The 25627-nt window shown below is 43.5% G+C and overlaps 1 protein-coding gene across 1 annotated transcript in view; it reads right to left on the reverse strand.

The window, feature by feature from the left end:
- Window positions 1-25627, reverse strand: part of OBSCN (obscurin, cytoskeletal calmodulin and titin-interacting RhoGEF) — a 188537-nt gene that overhangs the window by 152456 nt on the left and 10454 nt on the right. The window contains exons 3-13 of the mRNA XM_072851566.1: window positions 24162-24422; window positions 20153-20455; window positions 19060-19326; window positions 17928-18203; window positions 13924-14196; window positions 10353-10628; window positions 9329-9604; window positions 3570-3845; window positions 2599-2874; window positions 1628-1903; window positions 657-932 (exon numbers count right to left, since the gene is read on the reverse strand). Of these exons, the coding sequence (XP_072707667.1) occupies window positions 657-932; window positions 1628-1903; window positions 2599-2874; window positions 3570-3845; window positions 9329-9604; window positions 10353-10628; window positions 13924-14196; window positions 17928-18203; window positions 19060-19326; window positions 20153-20455; window positions 24162-24422 (3036 nt within the window). The remainder of the gene's footprint in view (window positions 1-656; window positions 933-1627; window positions 1904-2598; window positions 2875-3569; window positions 3846-9328; window positions 9605-10352; window positions 10629-13923; window positions 14197-17927; window positions 18204-19059; window positions 19327-20152; window positions 20456-24161; window positions 24423-25627) is intronic.

Below are 25627 nucleotides of genomic sequence, written 5' to 3' on the forward strand. Positions count from 1 at the left end.
TCACGCTGTCCAAAATGATCACAACCAAATGAAAAATCCTGCTAACAAGACTTTCCCACAGCTCTGTCATTTTGGAATGGTCCCACTCACAGCTAAGATACACTCAGACAGGAAACGTCCCTCTGTACAGCCTAAGGATGACATATCACCCATTTCTGAGCAAAATGATCCAATGCCCCAGGAGTTAAGGTTCTTCCCATCCCCATGGATCCACAGGAAATCTGACTTTTTGTTCCTTCATTTAATGCACATGTAAGAACCCAACCTTATCCACCACTGGGACGCCAGTGTAAGCCTTGCCCACTCTAGGTAGTTCTTGAGCATGATTCCAGACCTATTTTCTTACTCATCTGGGAGCTGATCATACCTTTAACCCTATAAATCACAACAGCATATGTAAACTTGTTTAATTTCTCTTTACTGTGACATCGGAAAACAACAAGGACTGCTGAGTGGGATTCATCTCACAGATGAAGACAACTAGCTATAGGCGTCTGCGTGACAGTGGATGCACGCAAGCTGGTTGCCAGATCAACCTCACTACTCAATGAACACCTAGGCTACACAGTTCCTGGAGCCCAGAGAGGGATTGATTTTGCTCTGTCATAAAGGGAACTCATGGACCAGTCTGTGATGAGAACCAGCATATCACCCACCTGTGACGACGAGCTTGAAGGTCAGTTTCTGGCCAGCAGCCTCGCAGGTGTACTCCCCAGCATCTTTCTTCTCCAGCTGACCCACCACCAGACGACGTGATTTGCCCTCCAACTCCACCTTGAACTTCTTGCTCGAGGTGATCAGTTTCCCCTCCTTGTACCATTTCACATCGGTCTTCTCCTGGGCCACCTCGCAGCTCAGCGTGGCATTTTCTGATAGTGCAGCTTTCACCTCTTTCTTCACTTTTTCCTTGTTGATAAATGCATCCTCTGCTTCTGTAGGGTGGGAGAAGCATTTTAAAAATCACACGTATGTTCACACTGCCCAAAATGTTCACAACCAAATGAAAAATCCTGCTAACAAGACCTTCCCACAACTCTGTCATTTTGGAATGGTCCCACTCACAGCTAGGATGCACTCAGACAAGACGAGTCCCTCTGTACAGCCTGAGGAAACACATCAGCCATTTCTCAGCAAAATGAACCAATGCCCCAGGAGTTCATCATCTTCCGATCCCCATGGATCCACAAGAAATCTGACTTTTTGTTCCTTCATTTAATGCACATGTAAGAACCCAACCTTATCCAGCACTGAGACGCCAGTGTAAGCCTTGCCCACTTTAGGTAGTTCTTGAGCATGATTCCAGACCTATTTTCTTACTCATCTGGGAGCTGATCCTACCTTTAACCCTATAAATCACAACAGCATATGTAAACTTGTTTAATTTCTCTTTATTGTAACATCGGAAAACAACAAGGACCCCTGAGTGGGATTCATCTCACAGATGAAGACAACTAGCTATAGGCGTCTGCGTGACAGTGGATGCACGCAAGCTGGTTGCCAGATCAACCTCACTACTCAATGAACACCTAGGCTACACAGTTCCTGGAGCCCAGAGAGGGATTGATTTTGCTCTGTCATAAAGGGAACTCATGGACCACTCTGTGATGAGAACCAGCATATCACCCACCTGTGACGACGAGCTTGAAGGTCAGTTTCTGGCCAGCAGCCTCGCAGGTGTACTCCCCAGCATCTTTCTTCTCCACCTGACCCACCACCAGACGACGTGATTTGCCCTCCGACTCCACCTTGAACTTCTTGCTCGAGGTGATCAGTTTCCCCTCCTTGTACCATTTCACATCCGTCTTCTCCTGGGCCACCTCACAGCTCAGCGTGGCATTTTCTGATAGTGCAGCTTTCACCTCTTTCTTCACTTTGTCCTTGTTGATAAATGCATCCTCTGCTTCTGTAGGGTGGGACAAGCATTTTAAAAATCACACGTATGTTCACACTGCCCAAAATGTTCACAACCAAATGAAAAATCCTGCTAACAAGACCTTCCCACAACTCTGTCATTTTGGAATGGTCCCACTCACAGCTAGGATGCACTCAGACAAGACGAGTCCCTCTGTACAGCCTGAGGAAACACATCAGCCATTTCTCAGCAAAATGAACCAATGCCCCAGGAGTTCATCATCTTCCGATCCCCATGGATCCACAAGAAATCTGACTTTTTGTTCCTTCATTTAATGCACATGTAAGAACCCAACCTTATCCAGCACTGAGACGCCAGTGTAAGCCTTGCCCACTTTAGGTAGTTCTTGAGCATGATTCCAGACCTATTTTCTTACTCATCTGGGAGCTGATCCTACCTTTAACCCTATAAATCACAACAGCATATGTAAACTTGTTTAATTTCTCTTTATTGTAACATCGGAAAACAACAAGGACTGCTGAGTGGGATTCATCTCACAGATGAAGACAACTAGCTATAGGCGTCTGCGTGACAGTGGATGCACGCAAGCTGGTTGCCAGATCAACCTCACTACTCAATGAACACCTAGGCTACACAGTTCCTGGAGCCCAGAGAGGGATTGATTTTGCTTTGTCATAAAGGGAACTCATGGACCACTCTGTGATGAGAACCAGCATATCACCCACCTGTGACGACAAGCTTGAAGGTCAGTTTCTGGCCAGCAGCCTCGCAGGTGTACTCCCCAGCATCTTTCTTCTCCAGCTGACCCACCACCAGACGACGTGATTTGCCCTCCGACTCCACCTTGAACTTCTTGCTCGAGGTGATCAGTTTCCCCTCCTTGTACCATTTTACATCCATCTTCTCCTGGGCCACCTCGCAGCTCAGCGTGGCATTTTCTGATAGTGCAGCTTTCACCTCTTTCTTCACTTTGTCCTTGTTGATAAATGCATCCTCTGCTTCTGTAGGGTGGGAGAAGCATTTTAAAAATCACACGTATGTTCACGCTGCCCAAAATGTTCACAACTAAATTAAAAATCCTGCTAACAAGACCTTCCCACAGCTCTGTCATTTTGGAATGGTCCCACTCACAGCTAGGATGCACTCAGACAAGACAAGTCCCTCTATACAGCCTGAGGAAACACATCAGCCATTTCTGAGCAAAATGAACCAATGCCCCAGGAGTTCATCTTCTTCCGATCCCCATAGATCGACAAGAAATCTGACTTTTTGTTCCTTCATTTAATGCACATGTAAGAACCCAACCTTATCCACCACTGGGACGCCAGTGTAAGCCTTGCGCACTCTAGGTAGTTCTTGAGCATGATTCCAGACCTATTTTCTTACTCATCTGGGAGCTGATCCTACCTTTAACCCTATAAATCACAACAGCATATGTAAACTTGTTTAATTTCTCTTTACTGTGACATCGGAAAACAACAAGGACTGCTGAGTGGGATTCATCTCACAGATGAAGACAACTAGCTATAGGCGTCTGCGTGACAGTGGATGCATGCAAGCTGGTTGCCAGATCAACCTCACTACTCAATGAACACCTAGGCTACACAGTTCCTGGAGCCCAGAGAGGGACTGATTTTGCTCTGTCATAAAGGGAACTCATGGACCACTCTGTGATGACAACCAACACATCACCCACCTGTGACGACGAGCTTGAAGGTCAGTTTCTGGCCAGCAGCCTCGCAGGTGTACTCCCCAGCATCTTTCTTCTCCACCTGACCCACCACCAGACGACGTGATTTGCCCTCCGACTCCACCTTGAACTTCTTGCTCGAGGTGATCAGTTTCCCCTCCTTGTACCACTTCACATCCGTCTTCTCCTGGGCCACCTCGCAGCTCAGTGTGGCATTTTCTGATAGTGCAGCTTTCACCTCCTTCTGCACCTTCTCTTTGTTGACAAATGCATCTTCGGCCTCTGAAATAGGGAAACATTAGGGAAAAAATACATGAGATATAAATAGCTTGCAACAATAAGATATTACATGTATTTTGTGTAGATGCTCTACAGGATCATTTTTTGTAAGTGACATTGCTTTGCAGTTGTTTTTATCACATAGAACAATGCACACTCAAAACATAGTCCATATAATTATCATGCCTCTCTGACTAGTCTTCACAAACAGCTCGACCACCTCATTTTCAAATTTCATATAATGAAGACAAAGATAAATTTTCCCCTTTGTGTCTTCATGGTATTACTACACCCCACATTTGGAACTAGCCAAATATAGCACGATTATGAGTTGCCACCTTCGCTATCACATTATTTACAGGAATTTACCAGCATCTCGCTATTTCAGATTAAGACTGGCTGTTGTTCAGAAAACATCTTGTAAATCAATCCCAAAGAAATGACAAAAATACAGTTCTTAATATGCAAAAGTACTTGGCCTACATTATACATAAAACTGGCCCATAAAATTTGAAGTATGCTTTTCTTTCCTCGGAAATCTCTGGAAAAAAAAAAAACAAACCCCAAAAACCTAGCCGTAGGGAATCTTCTCTTAATACTTAACACAAGCAACAAGAATGAAGTGTTTAAAATCACTTTCTTCCACAGTACCACTTAGAACTTCCATCTCAACAAGTGGAGTTGGCATCGAAAATGATACCATGTGCAATTAGTAGTTAGTTATGTATATGCATTGAAAAGATTCAGTTGTCACCTTGCTAAGTCAGACTGACTTCTTCTGCATCTTTTAACGATTACTTTAATGATTGTTTTACCTGGTTCTCCTTTTACCAACAACTGGTGTGGTCACTGTTAGCTTTTATATTAGCGTGCACTTGAGATGTAGAAGGACAAATAGATAAATGGGCTGCCACATTTTTTTCCACTGATTTACCCTAAGAAATAGCTGCACGAGAAGGGTAAAATATTTCTGGTATGCCTACCTGATGGACATCACATAGCCACAACTGTCCAGAATTTAGCACAGCTAGCCTATGCCTATTTGGGTCCCAGGTATGTATGTGAGCGTTGAAGTCACAGAATCACAGAATCGTATAGGTTGGAAAAAGACCTTTAAGATCATCAAGTCCAACCGTAAACCTAACACTGCCAAGTCCACCACTACACCCTGTCCCTAAGCACCACATCTACACATCTTTTAAATACCTCCAGGGATGGCGACTCAACCACTTCCCTGGGCAGCCTGTTCCAATGCTTGATAACCCTTTCAGTGAAGTAAAATTTCCTAATATCCAGTCTAAACCTCCCCTGGTGCAACTTGAGGCCATTTCCTCTCGTCCTATCAGTAGTTACTTGGGAGAAGAGACCGACCCCCACCTCTCTACACCCTCCTTTCAGGTCGTTGTAGAGAGCGATAAGGTCTCCCCTCAGCCTCCTTTTCTCCAGGCTAAACAACCCCAGTTCCCTCAGCCGCTCCCCATCAGCCTTGTGCTCCAGACCCTTCCCCAGCTTCGTTGCCCTTCTCTGGACACGCTCCAGCCCCTCAATGTCTCTCTTGTAGTGAGGGGCCCAACACTGAACACAGCATTCGAGGTGCGGCCTCACCAGTGCCGAGTACAGGGGCACGATCACTTCCTTAGTCCTGCTGGCCACGCTATTTTTGATACTAGCCAGGATGCCATTGGCCTTCTTGGCCACCTGTGCACGCTGCCAGCTCATATTCAGGCGGCTGTCGACCAACACCCCCAGGTCCTTCTCTGCTGGGCAGCTTTCCAGCCACTCTTCCCCAAGCCTGTAGCTTTGCATGGGGTTGTTATGACTCAAGTGCAGGACCTGACACTTGACCTTGTTAAATCTCATACAACTGGCCTCAGCCCATGGATCCAGCCTGTCCAGATCCCTCTGTAGAGCCTTCCTACCCTCAAGCACATCAACACTCCCACCCAACTTGCTGTCGTCTGCAAACTGACTGAGAGTGCACTTGATCCATGCACCCTCATGACTTCACTGCTACAGAAGCACAAGCTCCAAAGATAGATGCTGGACTAGCAAGCATATGGGGTTGCCACTGCCCTTCAGCTGCAGTGCAAGCATGGAAGATAATTCATCCACCCAGCTTCAGGCACCTGGATTACCTGGTTAAGGTGACCTGGGAGGCTCTTGGTTCTCCTTGCAGTCATGGTGAACTCCTTCCGTAACCTGTGCTAGTGTCTTCCTCCCCCCAGTCACTCTCTACAGCCTCCTAGTGCCATCCTTTACTCCTCCTTGATGACTTTCTCCTCTGCATACCACCTCTGCCATGTCTGTACTCTGAGCAGCAGCAGCTGCCTGGGAGGGTAAGGAGTAGGGGTAAGTTCAGGTCAAGTTGAACACTGAACTACACTGCTGACCATGACACTACATGCAATCCTGGGAGCCACATCATGGGCTTGCCATCAATATTGCACAGCCCGTGCAAAAAGAGAGGTCCTGCAGGGAGCAAGCCGAAGCAGGAACCCAGCTTATATGCTCTAAATTTGAGCTCCTCTGCTTATATTTTCTGTAGAAGGAGTGTAAGGAGGTGTCATTGTCATTAAGGTGTCATTAACAAGGCAGCATACATGGCCTATGCTGGGTGATGCAAAACTCCTCAAAGGCACGTCAGCCCACTTGCAGATTAAGCAGCATTTTGATATCTAAAAGAGCTTGAGCACACACCATGGTTTGCATTCAAAACTGGTTACAAAAATACAAACATTTCAACTTCAATCTACAACTTGGACTGTGAATATGCAGGGTGCGCTAAACGAATGAATTACAAACCAGTCTGTGTCAATGGGTGCTGTATTTAAAAATTCAAGTTAGCAGGGCAGGAATATTCCAGATGGGTTACTCACTTGTCCTCTGCATTCTTGCCCTTTAATAGAAACCATTTTTGTAGTGATAGGAAATGTGACTAAAACTTGTAATCGGCTTACGAAGTGATTTACACTAGCCAGTAATTTGCCTTAGAAACTTATTTTAAAGTTAAACAGGTATTCAGTGCAGATGACATTTCCAACCTCAGCTGAAACTGGTTAGTGAAGTTCCACTGAAACTAAGGAAAACCATTTTCAGGACATGGAGCATTAGCCAACTTCAAATAAGGAATTCTCTGAGTACCATGAACGTTGAAATAATGAGATTTCAGAGTCAGCTTTTTTGGCTACACATCTAGCCCAGTCCCAAGATGTGCAGCACCTGCTTCTTTTCATGTTAAGCCAAAAAGCTATAGCTGCATCCCAATACTCAACACTGAGCACCTAACCTTCAAGCTGTCCTTAAATAGGGAAGGTTTTGTGCTACCAGTGGAGCCCTGGAGCACAGGAACCCTGAAAAGCTTTCTGAGTGCAATGGTAACAGGATAAATTAAGACTCAGAAAGCCACTGCACTTTGGGATAATCTAGTAAGATGAGGATTTCTGCAGCAAGAGAGTCAACCACTCAGAGTACTCATAATCCCTCCTGACTTTCACACTAGATCGTTTTCCAGTGAGTGCTGGACTTGCACGTCATGTTACAGTTGTACACATGAGAAATACAGCAACTGTAGCTAGGCAAGCACCCTCCACTTACGACAGAGGGGAAAGGTGTTACATTACCCTGTGCAGCTGTGAAGTCATCTGGTTCGAAAGAGAACTGAAAACCTTTGATTTCTGAGGCAGACAGTTAAGAATAGCCCTCAGCTAGAAAAATTCAAGCGTAAAAATCACTAAATTCCTGTGTTTTCTGACTGCACCTCTGCAGTAATGTATGAACTGGTTTCAGCAGCTGAGCATGAACTTGGTTTATACCAATGGTCTTTCTATCAATGTCCATGTTGCATTTTCTTTGAAAGATGCCTCTCAAATCTAGCCTTACTGTAATCCATCCTCCACTGAAACTGGCAGTTCCCTGAGCCAAAAGCATGAGCTACGCAATTCATGAAAAAGAGCCAAAGTCAAGCCCAACTCACACCTTATGTACCCCACGCAGGGCGGAGACATGTAACAGCTGATGGCTTACAACATATGCTACAGGGAGCAGCAAAGCTTTATGCTATAGCAGCAGTTGCACAATGCACATCGAAGATGGAGGGAGCAGGATGCCCCAAGACAGTGGAGAGCAGTAAAGACTGCAACCTTTACAAGGGAACAGCACTCGGGCTATGCCCTGCAAGGACTTCAGGTCTCCAGCATGGCTGCGAGCAGGAACGTCAATAGACTCCCAGCACAGTTGCTTTTCTACATAGCTGATAAAATGCCAGACCTCTGCCAGCATTATGGTCCCAGTGAGAAACTGATGCCGCAAGAAAGCAGAGGAGAAAATAGATTCCCTGTTCTGATCAGCTCAGAATATGAGACAAGAACTGTAACGTTAACAGAGAGGCATTTGGCTGCAAAGACAGCGGAGTGTTATGAATATGAATATGAACAAAACAAAACCAAACCCTTTCTTATAATCCAATTCAGAAATGATCACTCAGAATGTAGCTGACATATCCACGGCTGCCTGGAGCCTGAGATAAAATTTACCTCTTGCAAAATATACTGAGACCAAAGAAATCTCTAGTCAGAGTGAAAGAACAGCCTCAGTATTAAATCCTCAGACTCCAAATCATGTTGTTAAGGAGAAAAATGCAAACACAAATGAACATTCCTGGACTCATGACTGGTCACTACAGATGTAGAAATCACAATGAACAGTCATCAACTTTGGATTCCGCAGATCGCAGGCATGTGCAGTGCAGCTGATATAAAATTTTTAGGACAATACACTACCATCAACTCCCAAGCATTCTCAATGCAGCCACAATAAAGTAGGGATCTTGTAAACGCTACCATTTAAATATTGCTTGGTAGACAAGTATTTGCACCACTTCTCCATAGCTTTACAAATCACAATTGGGTATCCAATGACAGATGAAAGAAGTGGCAGGGGAAGAGCTGGATGAAAGGTTGTTAAATACAAATCATAATTCAAGTTGCACATATCTGTCCCCGCTTCTGTTCATCATCCACAAAAGTTTCATGGTGCATGGAGTTATGAGGCTGTGTTCACATATGTGTTTGCACAGCCAGACTGTGAAATAATTGAAGCAATTCTCTGTTTTGGGAGGGATGACATTGCCTAGAGAAAAGATGAAACAAAGAGGGAAGAAAACAGTGACTTTCATGGATGAATAGCAATAACTAGAGGAGGAATACCAATACTGATGATCGAATTGCAAGAGGTCCTTTAGCACAGTGCCTGCTAATGAAAGCTCTTGATTCACTATCTGAGCCTAAGGAGACATACAGGAAGTTGAGGAGCTGATATCAGGATACCTACATGTAACCAGTAGATCTGCCCAGTCCTACACAACCTCACTGAAATTGTAGCTTAGACCAACATCAGAAAGTACTTTAACAGCATTTCTAACATTTTGACAGAGAAAACAGGAGAAAACACCTAGACACAAAGAAAAGGCAATGAAATATATCTCCCACCTGTGACGACAATCTTGAAGGTCAGTTTCTGGCCAGCAGCCTCGCAGGTGTACTCCCCAGCATCTTTCTTCTCCACCTGACCCACCACCAGACGACGCAATTTGCCCTCCAACTCCACCTTGAACTTCTTGCTCGAGGTGATCAGTTTCCCCTCCTTGTACCATTTCACATCGGTCTTCTCCTGGGCCACCTCGCAGCTCAGCGTGGCATTTTCTGATAGTGCAGCCTTCACCTCCTTTTGTACCTTGTCCTTGTTTGTAAACACATCTTCTGTCTCTGTAAGAAAGCCACAATAGTCACACATAGCTTTTTGCAGTTGTCCTCTCCAGTGCTTAATCAAGCTCCCCCTATTTCACTATACTTGCCCCCAGCGGGTAGTATCGTGATGGCCCATTAAGATACGAAAGCACCTTCATCTCTATTTTGCTGACAGGAGGTGAATAGGGGTATGGAAATTCTGGGATAGAGTTAAAAACTCACAATTTGAGCACAGGTTTGAACCTGGGACTTAGAACACCAATATGCACTGCCTGAACCCTCCTCCCTCTTCTCTCTTTTTCTCTTCCTGTGCCTCTCCAAGCTTTCAGTGAATCTGAAGGGAACAGCTCTCGTTTCCTCATATCCAGGAACCATTGCTCTTTTTCTGCCTGCTTGGGTCACTCAAATTCAGTCATTCTCCATCTAATCAGAGCTCTTCTTCAGACACCTCCCCCCTCCCTCTTATCTACTGCTGCACCTCTGTTACAGACTCGCCCTGTGATTCTGCAGGAGTTTTTCTGCAGACACACCAGTTAATTGTGAGAGGTGCAGAAGTTATCATCCTTGCCCATCATTTTTTTGTGGTTACAACTAGTCATGGATGCAAAAGTGTGTGTATAAAATGTTGGTACGACAGTCAGCTAAAAATCAAGTTCTACATCTGAAATATTTCACCCCAGAGAGGTTGTGAGATGATCCTCCAAATGTAAGATACTACTCAAAATGGAATATTCCTTTTTCTTTGGCATTTCTAACATTTTCTCACCTCTGACTTTGACTTGGAATGTTGTTCTGTCGTCCTTTGTTTCACAGGTATAGCTCCCTTGGTCTTGCTGTGTCACCTTCTTGATGATGAGTTTGCGGTGTGTCCCCTGGGAGATGACTGTTGTCCTCTGGTCCTGCTTCACCTCAGTTTGATCCTTCTTCCATACCACGGCTCCACTTGCAGCTGACACCTCACACACCAGCTCAAGGTTTTCAGAAGGACTGACTGATATTTCTGGAGTTGTTTTGGGCTTGTTGACAAAATTAACAGCTTCATCTGAAAAGAAAAAGAGAAAGCAGCTTATGCCTTGATTAAGGCTTAACAGCACAACGTTAAGATACAGTAATGACTGATCATTATTTCACTGCTAGTCACACTTGGGTGATCAAGTTTCACCTCTGGAGGTGTAAATGTACATATGTGTGCATGGTACTATTGCAATGTAACTATGACAGAGTGCTAACAGTTACGGCAATAAACTGTGGTTATGAGTCAGAAAAGGTCCTCCTGAGATCCAGCAGCGTTATCTCTACTGGGGAACTCATTGTCCAAGTTTGAAGTCATCCAGAGAGTTAGTACATAATGGCTTCCAGTTTGGGAGCTGGCTATTGATGAATCCTTTATACTATATCAGCCTATTAGGTCTACACTGTGGCATTAGTACTAGCCTTATTAAGTTCTAGACAGGTGTGGATCTATGCCTACCTGGATTCATAACCAAAATCCACCTGATATGCATCCATTTTCTGCCCCTCTTTCAGAAGTCAGGCATGAGAGCACAGACGCAGTGGTTTCTATTGCCAGAGCTGTATGTGCACAGAACCATGGACAGAACCTGGCCCAACCTCATGAGACCATAAAGCCTGATGTATGCTTTAATTCACAGCTCCTGTCTCATCACACACATGAACATTGATGGTTGACTTTTTGACAGATGGTGCAAACTCCTTGTCTGATCTTCAGATAATTGCTCTCAGTTGCAGTGCAATCACATTCATCTCTCCTACACCCTTCTGGGTCTTTTAAATCAGGCTGAGATGCCTTCAAGTTGCTGACATTTTAATCACCGCTCCTTGTTTCTGATTTCAAGCCAGCTCTAGGGAATATGTTGATGCCTGAATCCACAACACCTTTGAAAAGATCTAAGTCGTCTCAGAAAATCTTGTTAGAAGTGATGAGAAGCCTTCTTTTACATGTTTCAGAGCCTGTTCCTGCAACCCCATGTTCACAATATCAGTCCCACTGGACTAATTCTTCCCCAGACCAGATCAGGGTACATATGGGATAATCTCATTGATATTCTCCAACTTCAAGGGGACTAAGTTAATATATGAGCCAATATTGTCACATCTTTCTGCTGAAACTGATCTTCACGGTAGAGAATTCACAACTGCTCACAACTCATATAGCTCAAGTGGTAGAGGTTCCTGCTTCGATACCTCAGTTCAAACTCTGCTGACTGCACAGACTGGTGGCCACACGTATGAGCTGTGCATGCACACACACACACACACAACGTGTGTCATGTATGCAGCAACAATACAGCATTTTTATCAACTCGGGTTTTTTGCAAGTGTACTTGTAAAGGTAAGAGTGAAAGCAACGAAGTGGAGACAGGCACCTTGCATGTAAAATGTGAGCAAACCTATCCAACACACCCTGTCCCTAAGTTAACGAGCAATATTTGATGAGCATGTCAGGTATTTCATACCCTTTCATTCCATCAAGCCAGCCCTTGCCTGACAAGCAAGCTGATGGCTGTCAGTTATAACCAACCTTAGCTTAGTAATGCATTTCTTCTAGCAGCAACTGTTGCTTTCAGTCACTGAGTATCCCAAGGACAATTGCTATGCTACACCCATGCCAGGCACGTCTGCGGCATCAGAAAACAAATATTTCATTAAAAATTGTAATCACTTAGGACTGATCTATTTTTAAAAAATTAGATGACCAAGGAAGGATAGTCCCTCCAGAGTCCCGCAGTTCCTGATTATTGGCGTAACTCATTACCATAAAGACAGATTAATTCCCTGCCCTAGGACCATCCCCTGGCTGTGCAGTGCTACTTAGGACTCTGAAAACTTTTTATGGTGACATGTCAAACAAGGTGGAAGTTGCCCTAGCTAAGATTTCTTAATAGGCTGTAACTCAATCCTTGTTCGTCAAAAGGTTCATGGAGATACACAGTTACTTAGCAGATACCAGTTTTCTCGGTCTGAGCCATGCGATGTCTTGTGATAGGAGTTACAGGTGAGACTAAGCTACACATGGTCATCAAAAAGTTAGGTACCCAGTCTCAGGTAATCATGCAGGCTTCCTCTGTACTTGATGTTCAGACAAAGGCAGCTCCAGAAAACTTTTAAAATCCATCTTAGATAGCTCTCATCAGACAGTATAAATCAGGGGGTACCTTTCACTCTGCATCAATCAGTTTGGATAGAGCCTGGCTGGCTCTTTTAGACCAATTTTTCAATAGGCAAAGTCAGGGACTATGACTTACACTCAAAGTGAAATTGCATAACGTTGGATTTGCAACCAAAGGGAACTGGAGGCAGGATGCAGAGTGAATACCTGAGCAAACACCAGCTGTAAACTGGAAGCAATCCCTCTAGCTCAGTAAACCCTGTAGCAATCCCTCAAGACCAGTGCTGTGCTAGATTAATCAGCTTTGATGAGTTTTTAGTTAGCTGATGGACAGCATCATAGTAACATGGATGTACCGTTACAGGTGACAAGCACTCAGTTGTTACTTCTCTTAAATTACATTGCACTGCAGCATGTAGACACACCATGAGGAGCTTTCAGTAAAGTTTCAATTTGTAACTTAGGACTGGGTTAAAAATTTGGCTCCAGGCATAAGTCAGAAAACCACTTTTAGAAGAAAGGTTCCCACCAGGCTATGCAAATTGAATCAGCTGAATTTCACAGATATTGAATTTCACGGATAAATTCTTGTGTCATTTTATACTCGGGCTCCATCCTGGACTGGAACGCATCAGTGACAAGCATTTCTGTTCTGGGCTTGACCTGACAGCCACGTGCTTTAGCACGTGCTTTATGTTGATGGGCATGTGCCATGAACTAATGGCTTCACTTACAGTACTTCAGGGAGATGTCTCAGAGATCACAGTGTCCTTTGGGAATAGCAGGAGATGTTTAACTCTCAAAATCAGGAGTTAAACTTGTCAAAGGAGGACATAGGGCTTTCACAAGTAAGACTTTCGGACCACCTTGGTCTGGAGGATCAAAGACGACATATGCTGAGGCAATCCCTGAACTAAAAGAATAAAGGCCAGATGTGGCACTCAGCCTGTTCAACCAGAGGGGTGTTTGAGTCATCACTCTAACCCTAGTAAAATCTTGTGCTGACTTGAAAATATAAGAGCATCATTATATTATTTGTCCATATTGTGGATTTGCATAGGGATCACAATAGGGGTCAGAGTCTCTGAAACAGTACTCCACAATCTTGGCCCAAAAAATTGGTAATCTACAAGGTAAGACAAGTATAATGAACCAAGTCCCGAGTTCCTAATACAGATTCTGGTCCCATACTTCATCATGAACTTACCTGAGACTTTTAAATCAAACATAAGAGTGTCATCTCCAATTTTGCATGTGTATATTCCTTCATCTTCTTTTGTCACAGCTGAAGCCACAAGCTTATGCAGTTTTCCTTTATCTTCCATGGTGAATTTCTTGCTGGCTGTGATTTCTTTGCCATCTTTGTACCACTTAACCATGATGTTGGCCTCAGAGGTCTCAGAAACAAATTCAGCCTGTTTTCCAGAGATGGCCCTGATAACTCCTCCAGTTTTCTCTTTGTTTATGAAGTTTGCAAGTGCTGAAACAAAATATAGACACACAGCGCTGGTAAAGAATTGTGTGGACATCAGTAAATATATACAACACTTACATCTACAGTAGGTATTAATTTATCATAAGACCTAATATGCATGTTTAATTACAGATCTAATTACTAGATTCTTATGCAGAAGCAGCCAAAATCCAGCCTTTATGAACCATACACCTGATTATCATACGTCCAAAAACCAGAGCACATACAACACAGGAGGCTGAGCCAATGGGAGAGGAAGTCCTAGGCAATAGGGCTTTAAGAAAATATCTGGGAGAGGTGAGGAAAGATATGACACAAGCAAATGGAAGGGAGAGCAATGAAGGTTATTCAATCGTATTGTAACCACCTGGCAAATAAATCGACTCTAAAAGAGGTTAAAATGTAATCTAGATAAACTAAATGATATTACATTAAAAATCTATGCAGATGTCACATAGGAACTGAAATTAAAAGAAATTTCTTCCTGGAAATTAAGTGGAGCATAGAAGGTAAATAATAAGTCTGCACCATGTTAACACATAGTGGAATAATTGAGTCACCAATTGCCTCAAAGCAAAGATTAAAAAACCCACCAATATCTTAGCTAAAAATATGAGCCTAAAATCACAGTCCCATTTTACTCTAGATAATGGCATTAATTTTCAAACATCTTAACATATTATTTTGAAACAACATACACAATTAAGTCACTTTGTTGGGACCGTGCAGTCAAAGCTACTAAAATCAAAGCCTTGATTATGTATGCATTTTTCCCTTAATTTCAAGACGTGCTTGATATAAATACAAATACAATACAAATTAACACAATACAAATTAACAACACTCTGCAGAATGCCTGGCAAAAGCAGTTATTAGCTTTCACTGCTGATACTGTAGCAAACGGTTACAGTCCATGGTCTGGACCAGCTAAGTGTGACTCTCTCAGACTTTTGCTCCAAAGTTGTTATTATCAGTGCTACGTCCTGGTGCAACACATAGGCGTTCTCCTTTAGCTCAAAGACCCTACCCACAAGGATGGATTTTGCATTTAGTTTCCTTGCTTTAAAATACATTAGATTTCTCCAAGTCTGTGGTAGTGCTTTTAATTACAGAGAAATATTTGGTAGGCAACCAATATTCACCGGCTTGTACAGTGGCAGAGTCTGGAGACCTAAAAATGAAGAGTGAATTGACTTGCCAAGCAGTACACAGGTAAGAAAGAAAAAGAAAACCCCAGTCCCAAATCTACCCCAATCTAAAGACTAAGAAATACCCAACAAGGAAATAAACAGGGAAAGGGAAGGGAAGGATGTGATGGTGTAGCCAAGGGCCTCTCCAGTTCTGGTCCTCAAGGGACTCCATTAAATCACCAGCTTCTGGCAGGGACGGGAGCTTGCATTTGACCTCTCCAGGTCCCTACCAGTCCTGTTTTCTAGGGATTACTAAGTCTGCTTATTAGAAGCAATATCTATGGGTAAAGAAGTCATACCAGAAGCATTTAAACCAGGGAAAACCTCCTTGTTTATTGTTTTTTCTTGGAGCCTCTGTTTCCACTTGTTTCTCTAAGGACTCATAACGGTGGAGCTTTACCTTCAGTAGGAGAACACCGCAATCTCTCTCCCCTACCCAACCACCTACACCCATGAAGCCTGCAGGGGCCAAACACTGCTGAGACCTCTACTTCTCCGCCAGCATTACTGGAACTCAACCCACAGGTTAAAAGGCTTGGGAGGAAGAAGAGGGAGACAGGTCATTCATGCACCTTTCACTTCTTTAGAAATCCAGAGTGAAAAATACAACCACAGCAGTCTGAAGGAGACTTCTCAGGTGTCCCCATTCGACGTAGGAGATCATGTGTCAGAGGATGCCTGGCACGTGAAGTCTCATGGCAGTGGAGGGACTGCAGTGATAAATGGCAAGCGCATTTTCTAGCAGGGCTCTTTTGGGCAGGAGGCCCAGCGAGTGACACGCCTCTGGCCATGGCTCAGCACGGTGGCTTCTCGGCAGCCACGTGATGCCCATGTGCCAGACACAGCTGACCTGCACATCAAATTATTCACCAGCTAGCTGTGTCTGATTTACAGGAGGAATAGATAAAAGGTGGCGATGCTGAAAGGTAAAATACTGGGACAGCATTTGTGAGCCTCATCCTACAAGGATGAGATACATCAGAGCTGATTCTCCAGGAATCAAGCTACAAACAGCAGATGTTTAAGTTACAGCTTGTCAACACAGATTTTAAAATAATAGCATTGATTACTCATTTGATAGTCACATTACAGTGAAAAGCACATGAAAACACCCATCAGCTAATTCAATTAAATCTGTGGGTAGATCTGCCAGTGTGAAAAATGATGCTAAAGAGTCAGAGAGAGAGAGAGAGGAAAACCAAAATTAAGAACATCTGCCAAGTGTAGACAGCAAATTCCTCCCTCCGTAAATGTAGTCAGGTTTTTAATTTTTTTTTTCAGCTCTCTTCATGGCTCTTTTGAGTTTGCTCATTGATAATAACCAAGCAAGTTGTCAAATGCACATACATTACTCTGGGGCTTTGTTGTTTCTACAGAGACCAAGGAGGGCGAGAAGTCAGCAGAATAAGATGATGAAGCACCTCATATGTACTCAGTGTAGAAATAGTGTGAACATTGCTGGGAAGAAGGTGAGGGTTGAGTTACGGGACAGAACACAGAAATCAAATGGCTTTACAAAGTGAACTTGCTACTTCAAAACAAAATATGGAGCTCACCCAGACAATATCTGACAACAGGCTAGACTGTCTTGGAGTCAGTTTTTATACTCTGAACCTCAGTAGACATCTAGATGATACCCATGAGGAACGATCTGTGGATACACTGGGGCTTTTTAGCCAAAACCTGGTCCCATTCAAGGCAGAGGAAGCTCTCCCATAAACTAATTCATAAAAGCTTGCACAGATGGGAAGGCTTGTCAGAAGGAGGCTTAATGCTGTTCGTTTCAGCATTAAGGTAAATGGTTCGAGACTCCGTGTCTTGCTCTGGGAGTGGATGTGCCCACCAGCTAGGTAGCAGGCAATCAGGAGGGAAGGGACTGCCATGAAAACAAGAACAGCTGAATAACGGGGCAGCTATAAAACAGTACTGGTTCAAATCTAACAAACGGGAAATATTAAAAGAAAATGACAATTTGCTGTTTGTTCCATACAGCCCTCCACCTGAATACCTTGCAAATAGAAATGAGTCAAGCCATCCAATGTGCCCTGGAAAGGTCTGTTCTTATTCACCAGGGTATTGACAGAAAACAAAAAACAAACAAATAACAAAAAAATCCAACAATGCCAAGATGATCTTGGTCCATCAGAACTTTAATCAGAGCTGAACTAGCTCCTCAGTGATTTGTCTGATATCGCATAGCAAGTATAGAGCATACATGGGATCACATGCATCATGTCCTGCCCCTGTGGCTGAATTTCTTCATCACAAGAGCACCTTTTCACTACTCACCATTCAATCTCATGAAATAACAAGACGACGATTTGAGTGAAAGCACAGCTTTTACCACTGAGACAGTGTTAGATCCCAAGTTTACTCCCAAGTTCTCTTACTCTGGGACTACAGACATTGTCCACGCTAGATGTTGATGGGGAGTTAGCACAACTCCCTGCACTGCCTCTGGAGCATGCCCTTTCTGTCCCTTGATGGCTCTATGGGCTTAGGGTGGGAGCAGGCCATTAATACAAAGCAGCCCAGGCAGTCACATACCTTTCACTGAAAGCTGATAGAGCATTTTATCCCCTTCACAAATGCACTCATAAACTCCAGCATCCTCTGCTGCAGTGTTGCAAATTTTCAGGATGTGCCTTTTTCCCACAGTTTGAAGTTCATATTTTTCACTGGCCTTGAGCTCTTTCCCATCCTTCATCCACTTCACAGTAGCCTCTGTGTCCGAAAGCTCAGCCTGAAGTTTGGCTTCCTCCCTCAGCCGAGCAAAGACCTTTTCTATATCTCTGCTCCTGTTGGTAAATCTCACTGGAGCACCTGTCAGGAGCAAAGGCCTTGTTATTTCAAGTCATATCAGTTTAATGTGTCCCTGATATGTGTCTGCCGTAGACCGTGAGATCTTTGAAAAAGTATTAGGTCCTGTTCCTGCCCTCACACTCATATCTATTGACAAGCAATTTTTTCCAGTTCAAGAGATCCAATCTGGTTTTATTGCCAAAGTCACTAAGAAAAACAAAATGCACAACTTTCTACTGATTAATAATATTCTAAACACACTTCTGCAGAGATTTTCACCCAAAGTCAAACACATTCTTCCAGAATGAATGTCTATTCATTACCTTTTGCCATGCAATGTGGGTAGATACAGATCTTATTGTCATTTCATAGATGAAAGCTGGAGCACCCAACTCTCAATGTTAAATCAAGTTACATGATACTAACTTGTACATCACACACATCTGTGGTAGACTAAAAAACCTCCAAGAAAAAAAAACTTTGTTAGTCATTAATGCTCCTTTACTTTTGAAAGACTTCACTACAGTCAGAAAGACTAGCCAAACCTGGAGCTGAAATTACTGGTCTAAGGTGACTCAGTGGTAGATCTGGTGACTGAATCCACTCACTGATGGTTTTGAACCACAGAAATTCATGGGCTGATGCTAAGCAGTCTAATTCAGATACCAAGCAGCTCGCTAGATCCACAGATTCACTCTGAACTCTGTGCTATCATGGTTAGGTCATTACCAGGACCCACACTGGTTCATATAATGCAATTTCAGGTACTTTCTACAGTCCAGGCATCAGTGAAAGCCTCCAGACCCAGTTCTAATCATCAGGTCACAGCAACCGGCCATTGACTGGAAGAAGAAAGGACAGTGATCAAAGTAAATACCTTTCACTCTCATCTTGGTGCTGGTATCAACATTATTGGCAACAAATTTCACTTCTGCTCCATCATCGTTCTTGGTGACATTCTTTATGATTAGGGTGTGAGTAGTTTGGGTTCTCTTAATGATATAGGTCTCACTTTCCTGTAAGACTTTACCATTAAGGTACCAAGTGCCAGAACATGTCGTCGTGAGGTCAACAGTAAAGAGGGCATCCCCTCCAGGTACAGCTTCAACAGTTGTCAGGGGGGTTTTCACAGCCAGGACTGGTTCTGGGGAAGAAGAACAACACGTATCTCTGAGACCAAAGGACATAAGACTGCCACACTGGAGAATAGTCCTTCCTAAGAATGAAGCTCTGGGGGTAAACAAGACATGAAAATAAAATTCTGCAGCCTTATACAATTTGCATGCACTGAAGGCAATGCACGGTTGGTCAACAGGATTTGATTTCTACAGCTGCAGGTAACTGACCTCTGGCATTAGAGTAAGTCCTCTTTCTGCAAGGAAAGAACAACAGGCATATTTTACTTATTTTTTCCTAAGATGTTTAAAGGTATAACAAGCCTGAACCACCAACGAATCAAAGGAAGAAGCAATCCCATTGCTCACAATGACTCTATGGGCACATTGGCACCCTAGAAATAAAGTAAACCCCCTATATTTCTCTTAGTAACTCTAAGATTAAAGAGAGACTGACTGGAACCTGGTTTTCATGACAGTATGATCACCCAATAATATTCTCTAGGTGCAAGTTTGAGATCTCATTTATATACTGAAAATTATATTATAAGCCCACCTCAGTTTTTCCTTTCAGAAAGGTCTAGAAGTGCTTATAGGCTTAAGGTCCATCGCAGAGAGATCTGCCTCTCACACAGCCTGATGTGAGATATTGGAATATAAGCATACTCACAGCTCTATCACAGAAACCCAACCACCATCACGTTGGCAATGGTCAGTGGTTGAAATGAGAAAGGTTTTGCTGTGCTATTGCTCCATCCTCCTTAGAGCATCCACACGGGTGCTCTATCTATCTTTAGAGCACCCATGTGGCAGATCAGCACAGACCAACCCATTTCATGATGGTTTTGTGCTCACCAAGGTGCATGCTCCCTGGGAACTCCAGGTAGGGGCTCTGTCCATAGGCGTTGACTGCAGACACTCTGAACTGATAGTCAGCCTCTTCTGACAGGTTGCTCACCATGAGCTCTGGGACAGGGACATGAGACTCATGGCACCTCACCCAGGTAAAGCCGGTTAGTTTCTTGCGTTCCACAACATAGCCATCGATTGGAATGGGGCGGTCCATCTTCGGAGGGGACCATGCTAGCGTCACTGAGGTTTCTGTTTTATTTTTCACCACAGGGTCAGCTGGGGGTTGGGTGGGAGGTTTTCTGGGAGCTGCAGAAGGGAAAAAAAAAAAAACAAAAACAGAGCAAGAAGTTTATGTCAGAGTGGAAAAGCCACTGTGCCTCACTGAAAAAGCTTACACTGGAATAAAAGCTCCTCTTGCATAATAAACCTCCATAAAACATCGATGAGAGAAGGAAAAGCAAGAGAATGGATAGAAGATTCTTTTGGGCTGCATTACACAAAGATGTACAATACTCCTACCTCCACAGCTAAACATATGTGATTTCAACACAATATTACAATTGTCTGCACAGACAAAGAGTCTACAATGAACAATTCATAGGCTTAAATTTTCCGTGCTAGATACAGACCCACACCACTTCCTATACAGCTCCTGGGCAAAGCAGACTAACACTCAGCTTGTTATTTTCACTCAGAAGATGGGTAAAACCACCATCAGAGGTTGTTCAAAATTCCGTGCACCGAATTCCTGTTCCACTTCCCTGCTGTGAATCCAGGCTAAAAAAAATAAAAATAAAAATACCGCAATGGGATTACTCTGGCAAGGTGGCACAATTTTGCCCTGCTTATCAGACATCATTGCACAGGATAGTTGCACTAATATTGTAAGTCTGCTGGTATTTATCTTCTGTCAGAATTTCAGCCATACACGTCCTTGCAGTCGGGAACGTAGATGTGCCTGAGAGAACCAATGCATGGCAACGTACCATTGCATCAGGGAAGAGTGCGGCGATATTTTGCAATGTTTTACACACAGATGTGGCATCCTGCACAGCAATGTAAATCCACTCCATAAAAAGCAGCCTGAGCCAGGAGTCTATGTATGTCCTCCATTTCTTCTCGAGAACCTGTTCTACCGACACTAAAATATTTCAGTCCAGATCCTCAACAGTCTTATACGCAGATCGGCTAAACATTGTACAACTGGGACATTTCAGAGATAAAAGATAGATGTGAATAAACAGTGCATGGGTTTTAGAGTTACAGAGATCTCAGTTGCTTGTTACACAGGCTTGGCTGTTCTCTGCAGCTGCTTTCATCTGAGTATCTGTCCTCTGTCCTGCTTCTGAATTTTATGCTACCTCCACTCAGAAGGCGTGTTGTAACTATCATTAGGGATCTCTGTTATAGTAATTTATGCAGAGCCTGCTTTTGGGGTTGAGAAATTAACTTCAAAAGGAAATGACAGAGGAATGTCCCCACCGTCAGACCCTACAATCGAGGAGATGTGGCTATTTTACAGTACCTGAGGTCACAAATGTATCCCTGCAGGTATTTGCATAATGAAGATTTACATTCATCCTCTCATTCCTCTTGAACCCTTTAGAGAAGGTTCAAGTCCCATCAGGGTTATTCACTGTGTGCTGACACTGATACGGTCAAGAGGCTAGGAATTATCTGATATACTCTAGTTACACATCTACTGACATGGTAAAGGATTCATTTCATTTAATTTTGGCTATCTGAAAGTTAGGTGTCTGGTTTAAGTCAGTCATCCAGACTCCAACAGTAATCCCATGGAGAACAGCACACTCAGGAGCAATTCATTCCAGCTCAAAGAAGGTGTGTGAGACGGGTGAAATGAATCACATATTGCAGATACTCAAGTATTCATGACTATAGAGGGAGCCTGTACAATGAGCCTAGACTAAAAACCGAACTCTGGGACCACTGAGGTTCTCTCTGCCTTAGTTTACCCATCTGTAAAACAGGCATAGTAACAATACCAGATACTGAGCAAATAATATATAAACATTGCTTGCCTAATAAATGCTATTAAAACAGCCAACACCGATCTTGTCCAGCTAAGTGAAAAAGATGTGAACATAGTACACAGGATTCTTCAAGCAGCTAAGCAGATATGCATGAAGTATAAAAATAGGAAATCTCAATGAGATACATTTTACCTTCATTACATAAATAGGCACATAAGTGTTTTGGGGTGCACAGTTACCAGCCTGTCAGTTACTGATGGTCAGAGCTGGATGCCAAAGGTCCCATTAGTGTAGCATTAAGCTGAACACTAGACCCTGGAATCAGATCTCTTGACCTTACCATCAGGAACGGTAATGTAATATTTTGTTCAGAGATACCTGTTTGTGGGAAGGCAGCTTCTTATCTTTTTCTATTTCATGAATCAACACTTGCTTCATAACTTAAACAGCAAAGTCCAAAATCAAACTGAACTTTGCCGTTCCCATTGAATAGGTGCTTGGTTGAATGTTAGAGATTTCCAGATAGCATTGTGACAGTTTCTAAAGTAAGTGCCACACTTAACTCATTTTTTCCTCATTTTAGCTCAATAGCATCAGAATGCCCCAACCAAGTTTAGATAACACAGCAGTTATAAACCTTTGTTTAAAGATTTCTTTTTACCACTTAGTAATTGCAATTTGGAGGTGGTGGTGGGAGAAAAGAAGTATTATTCCTCCCAAATGGCATCTACAGTTGGTGACTTGTTCACATGCAGATTGGAACTGCAGAAGAGCCAGAAACCACATGCAGTTTTCCGCCTTAAATGAAGCAGCTTTGCCTAGGAAATGCAACGCCATCAAAATAAAGCTTCATAAAATTAGGCAACTTCACCAAAATTTCATTTCGCGTCCAATCTCAACTACACTGCACCTGCTGCTACTGCTCTGTCAATGGAAACCCTTGCTCAGATCAGATGTGCCAGCTGAAGGAATGCTCCAGCCTGCATAGTATACCAGTCTCCCCAAGTAAAGCTAATTGAGACAAAGGTCCCCTCTTTCAGCATAGCTACCATCAATTCACAGGGTCTTCCCAGCTTTGTCATATCAAAGAGAGGATGAGAGAGGACTCGGCTTTGCTGGTCTCCACAAAAGGAAGGAAATCGTATTTCCAAGAGGAAGCATTTCCCCTTTTTCTTGCAGCTGTTCTTTTAATATATATTTTACTTCAATGCAAACAGCTTAAGAAGCTAAAATCAAAGCAAGATGTTTCAAGTTTGGTGAACGCTTGGCTGCCCCTGAAATGCTTCATGTGCGTGTGTGTAGATGTTCCTTCACAGATGTTTTTGCTTGCTAGAATGGAAATATTCTGCCAAAAATGTTCAGGGCACCTACCTACTTCCCTATCATAGCCAGCATACCCACAAGCTACCCTCATGTCTCTGTAGACTCAGGACCTAGGGAAGGAATTGAATGCTCTCTGACTCTCCCCTCCAAATCCTCAGTGAAGAGAGAGAGAGGGAGAGATAAATGGCCCCTATTTGCTAGAAGAAATATTATCCCCATAGCAAGAACTGATAAATGCCCCTCAAAGAAATTAATAATTTTGGAAAATGGAGGTCAGCATGTAGGTGGAGCACCCGCAGCGCTCTGTGTACAACGAATTAAAGCGACTGCAACGTATGCAATTTACACAATGTTTTCTAAGCACCTCATGAGGTAAGGGACATGTGTGTTCTCCCCATCAGGTTTTACTCGGTTATCAGTTTACATTCACTCCAGCATGAAATGAGAATGATACAGAGAAGACACATGTTTGTGCCATGCTCTTTCCCCACGACTCCTCTCTCTGTTTTGATCTCTCCATAACATTTCATAACACTAGTGTTCAGGCTGTCGGCCTTTTGTGGCAGACATCGAACATTCTGCTGTCTTTGGACAACAAACTTACCACGGCAATACCTAAAGTAACAGTGCTAACATGGGAGTACCTGCTTGCCAGGGAAGACCCAACACCAAAGCCAAATAAAAGTGAAGCTTACTGGTCACAGTGAACTGGGTAGAAGTCCTGCTTTCATCAGCCAGGAAGGCAATCTCACCGGCATCTTCCATCTTACACTCTCGGATGATCATGGTATGTTGCTTGCCGGCGCACGTGATGGAGATTCGATCACTGGGTTTCACTTCTTCTTTATTTTTCAGCCATTGGATATTCTGGCATTCATTCTCCAGCTCCACACAGAAGGTGGCTGTATCGTTTATGAAGACCGCAGTCTTTCGTGGAAGTTTTTTGATGATGTTCCCTTTAAATAAGAAATTAATTATGATCAGCAAACAGCAGATATTAAAGTCTCTGGCAACACTGGACCATCCAGACTACAACAGGACTAGCCAACAGCTCTCACCTAATCAAAACATTGTAGACACTATGCAGACATCCCTAAATGAATTCCTAGGCCCTGAGTTGTACAGAACAGATAATCCCAAAGACTCCTTTTGCCCTTCAAAGAGAGAAGAGCAATCTCGTTTAACTACAGTCACTCATGTTTCTAGCCTAACATGCGGAGTCTGCTGTTGGGTAAACACAAGGTACGTGGCCTTGCCTAGAACAGATTTGACAGTGACACAGCTTTCATTGTGCTCATATGCTGAGAATTCAAATTAAAACTTTGCTAAAGTAGGTCAGTCTTAAACCAGGCAGGTGTCTCGTCTGTCTTTGGGATTTTGCCTCCATCAAAGTTACTGTCAAGTTACATAACCAAGACAGCAAACACAGCAGTCACTTGAATTAATAGAAAACACACGGAAAACCTCAGATTTCTTCTTAGAGTCAACCCAGAAATTCACATGGAATGACCTTCACTTATTTGTGTCCTTTCTAAGTGACTGTGACGATTACCACTTATTAGAATAACCTCAAAGTTACTAGATGTGGCTATTCACAGGGAAGCTTGGACAAAGCATCAGGGAACCACCCCTATTGACAGATGGTGATGGGCTCCAGCCCTGGAACAGTCCCTGCGAGGCAAAAGAGCCCTCACCCAGGCAAAGCACCTAGAGCTATTTAATGAGAAGCAATGCTGAACTCCTTCATGAAGCAACAGATTAGGCATGTGTTTCATCAGTAGGATCCAAGACCCCGATTCTCTGCTCATCCTCTCCGAGGCTTGGCCGCATGTCTGCTCCTTGCTGCCCTCAGCAGTGTCCCCATCCCTGCAGCCCTTTGCATCCTGCCAAGCTCTCGCATTTGCCCAGCCTCACCCTGTTCTCTCGAATCTTTTCCCCCCGGGCAAGCACAGGGCTCCCCCAGGAAGGCTCTGCCTCCTTTGCCTCCTGAGAGCTCCACCTGGCTCTCTTTTTTAATGGAACGTGCCATAGTACCATCGCACAAACAAGTAAAACAAATACCAGCTGTCCTACCGGGGCCAAACACGCTTACAGTGTTTGGCTGGTCTAGCCCTAACAGAAGGTGTAACAAAAAGATGTTTATCTGAACTCTCCTGTGTCT

The sequence above is a fragment of the Ciconia boyciana genome, chromosome 2, assembly GCF_034638445.1.
Source record: "Ciconia boyciana chromosome 2, ASM3463844v1, whole genome shotgun sequence".
NCBI classification, from domain to species: domain Eukaryota; kingdom Metazoa; phylum Chordata; class Aves; order Ciconiiformes; family Ciconiidae; genus Ciconia; species Ciconia boyciana.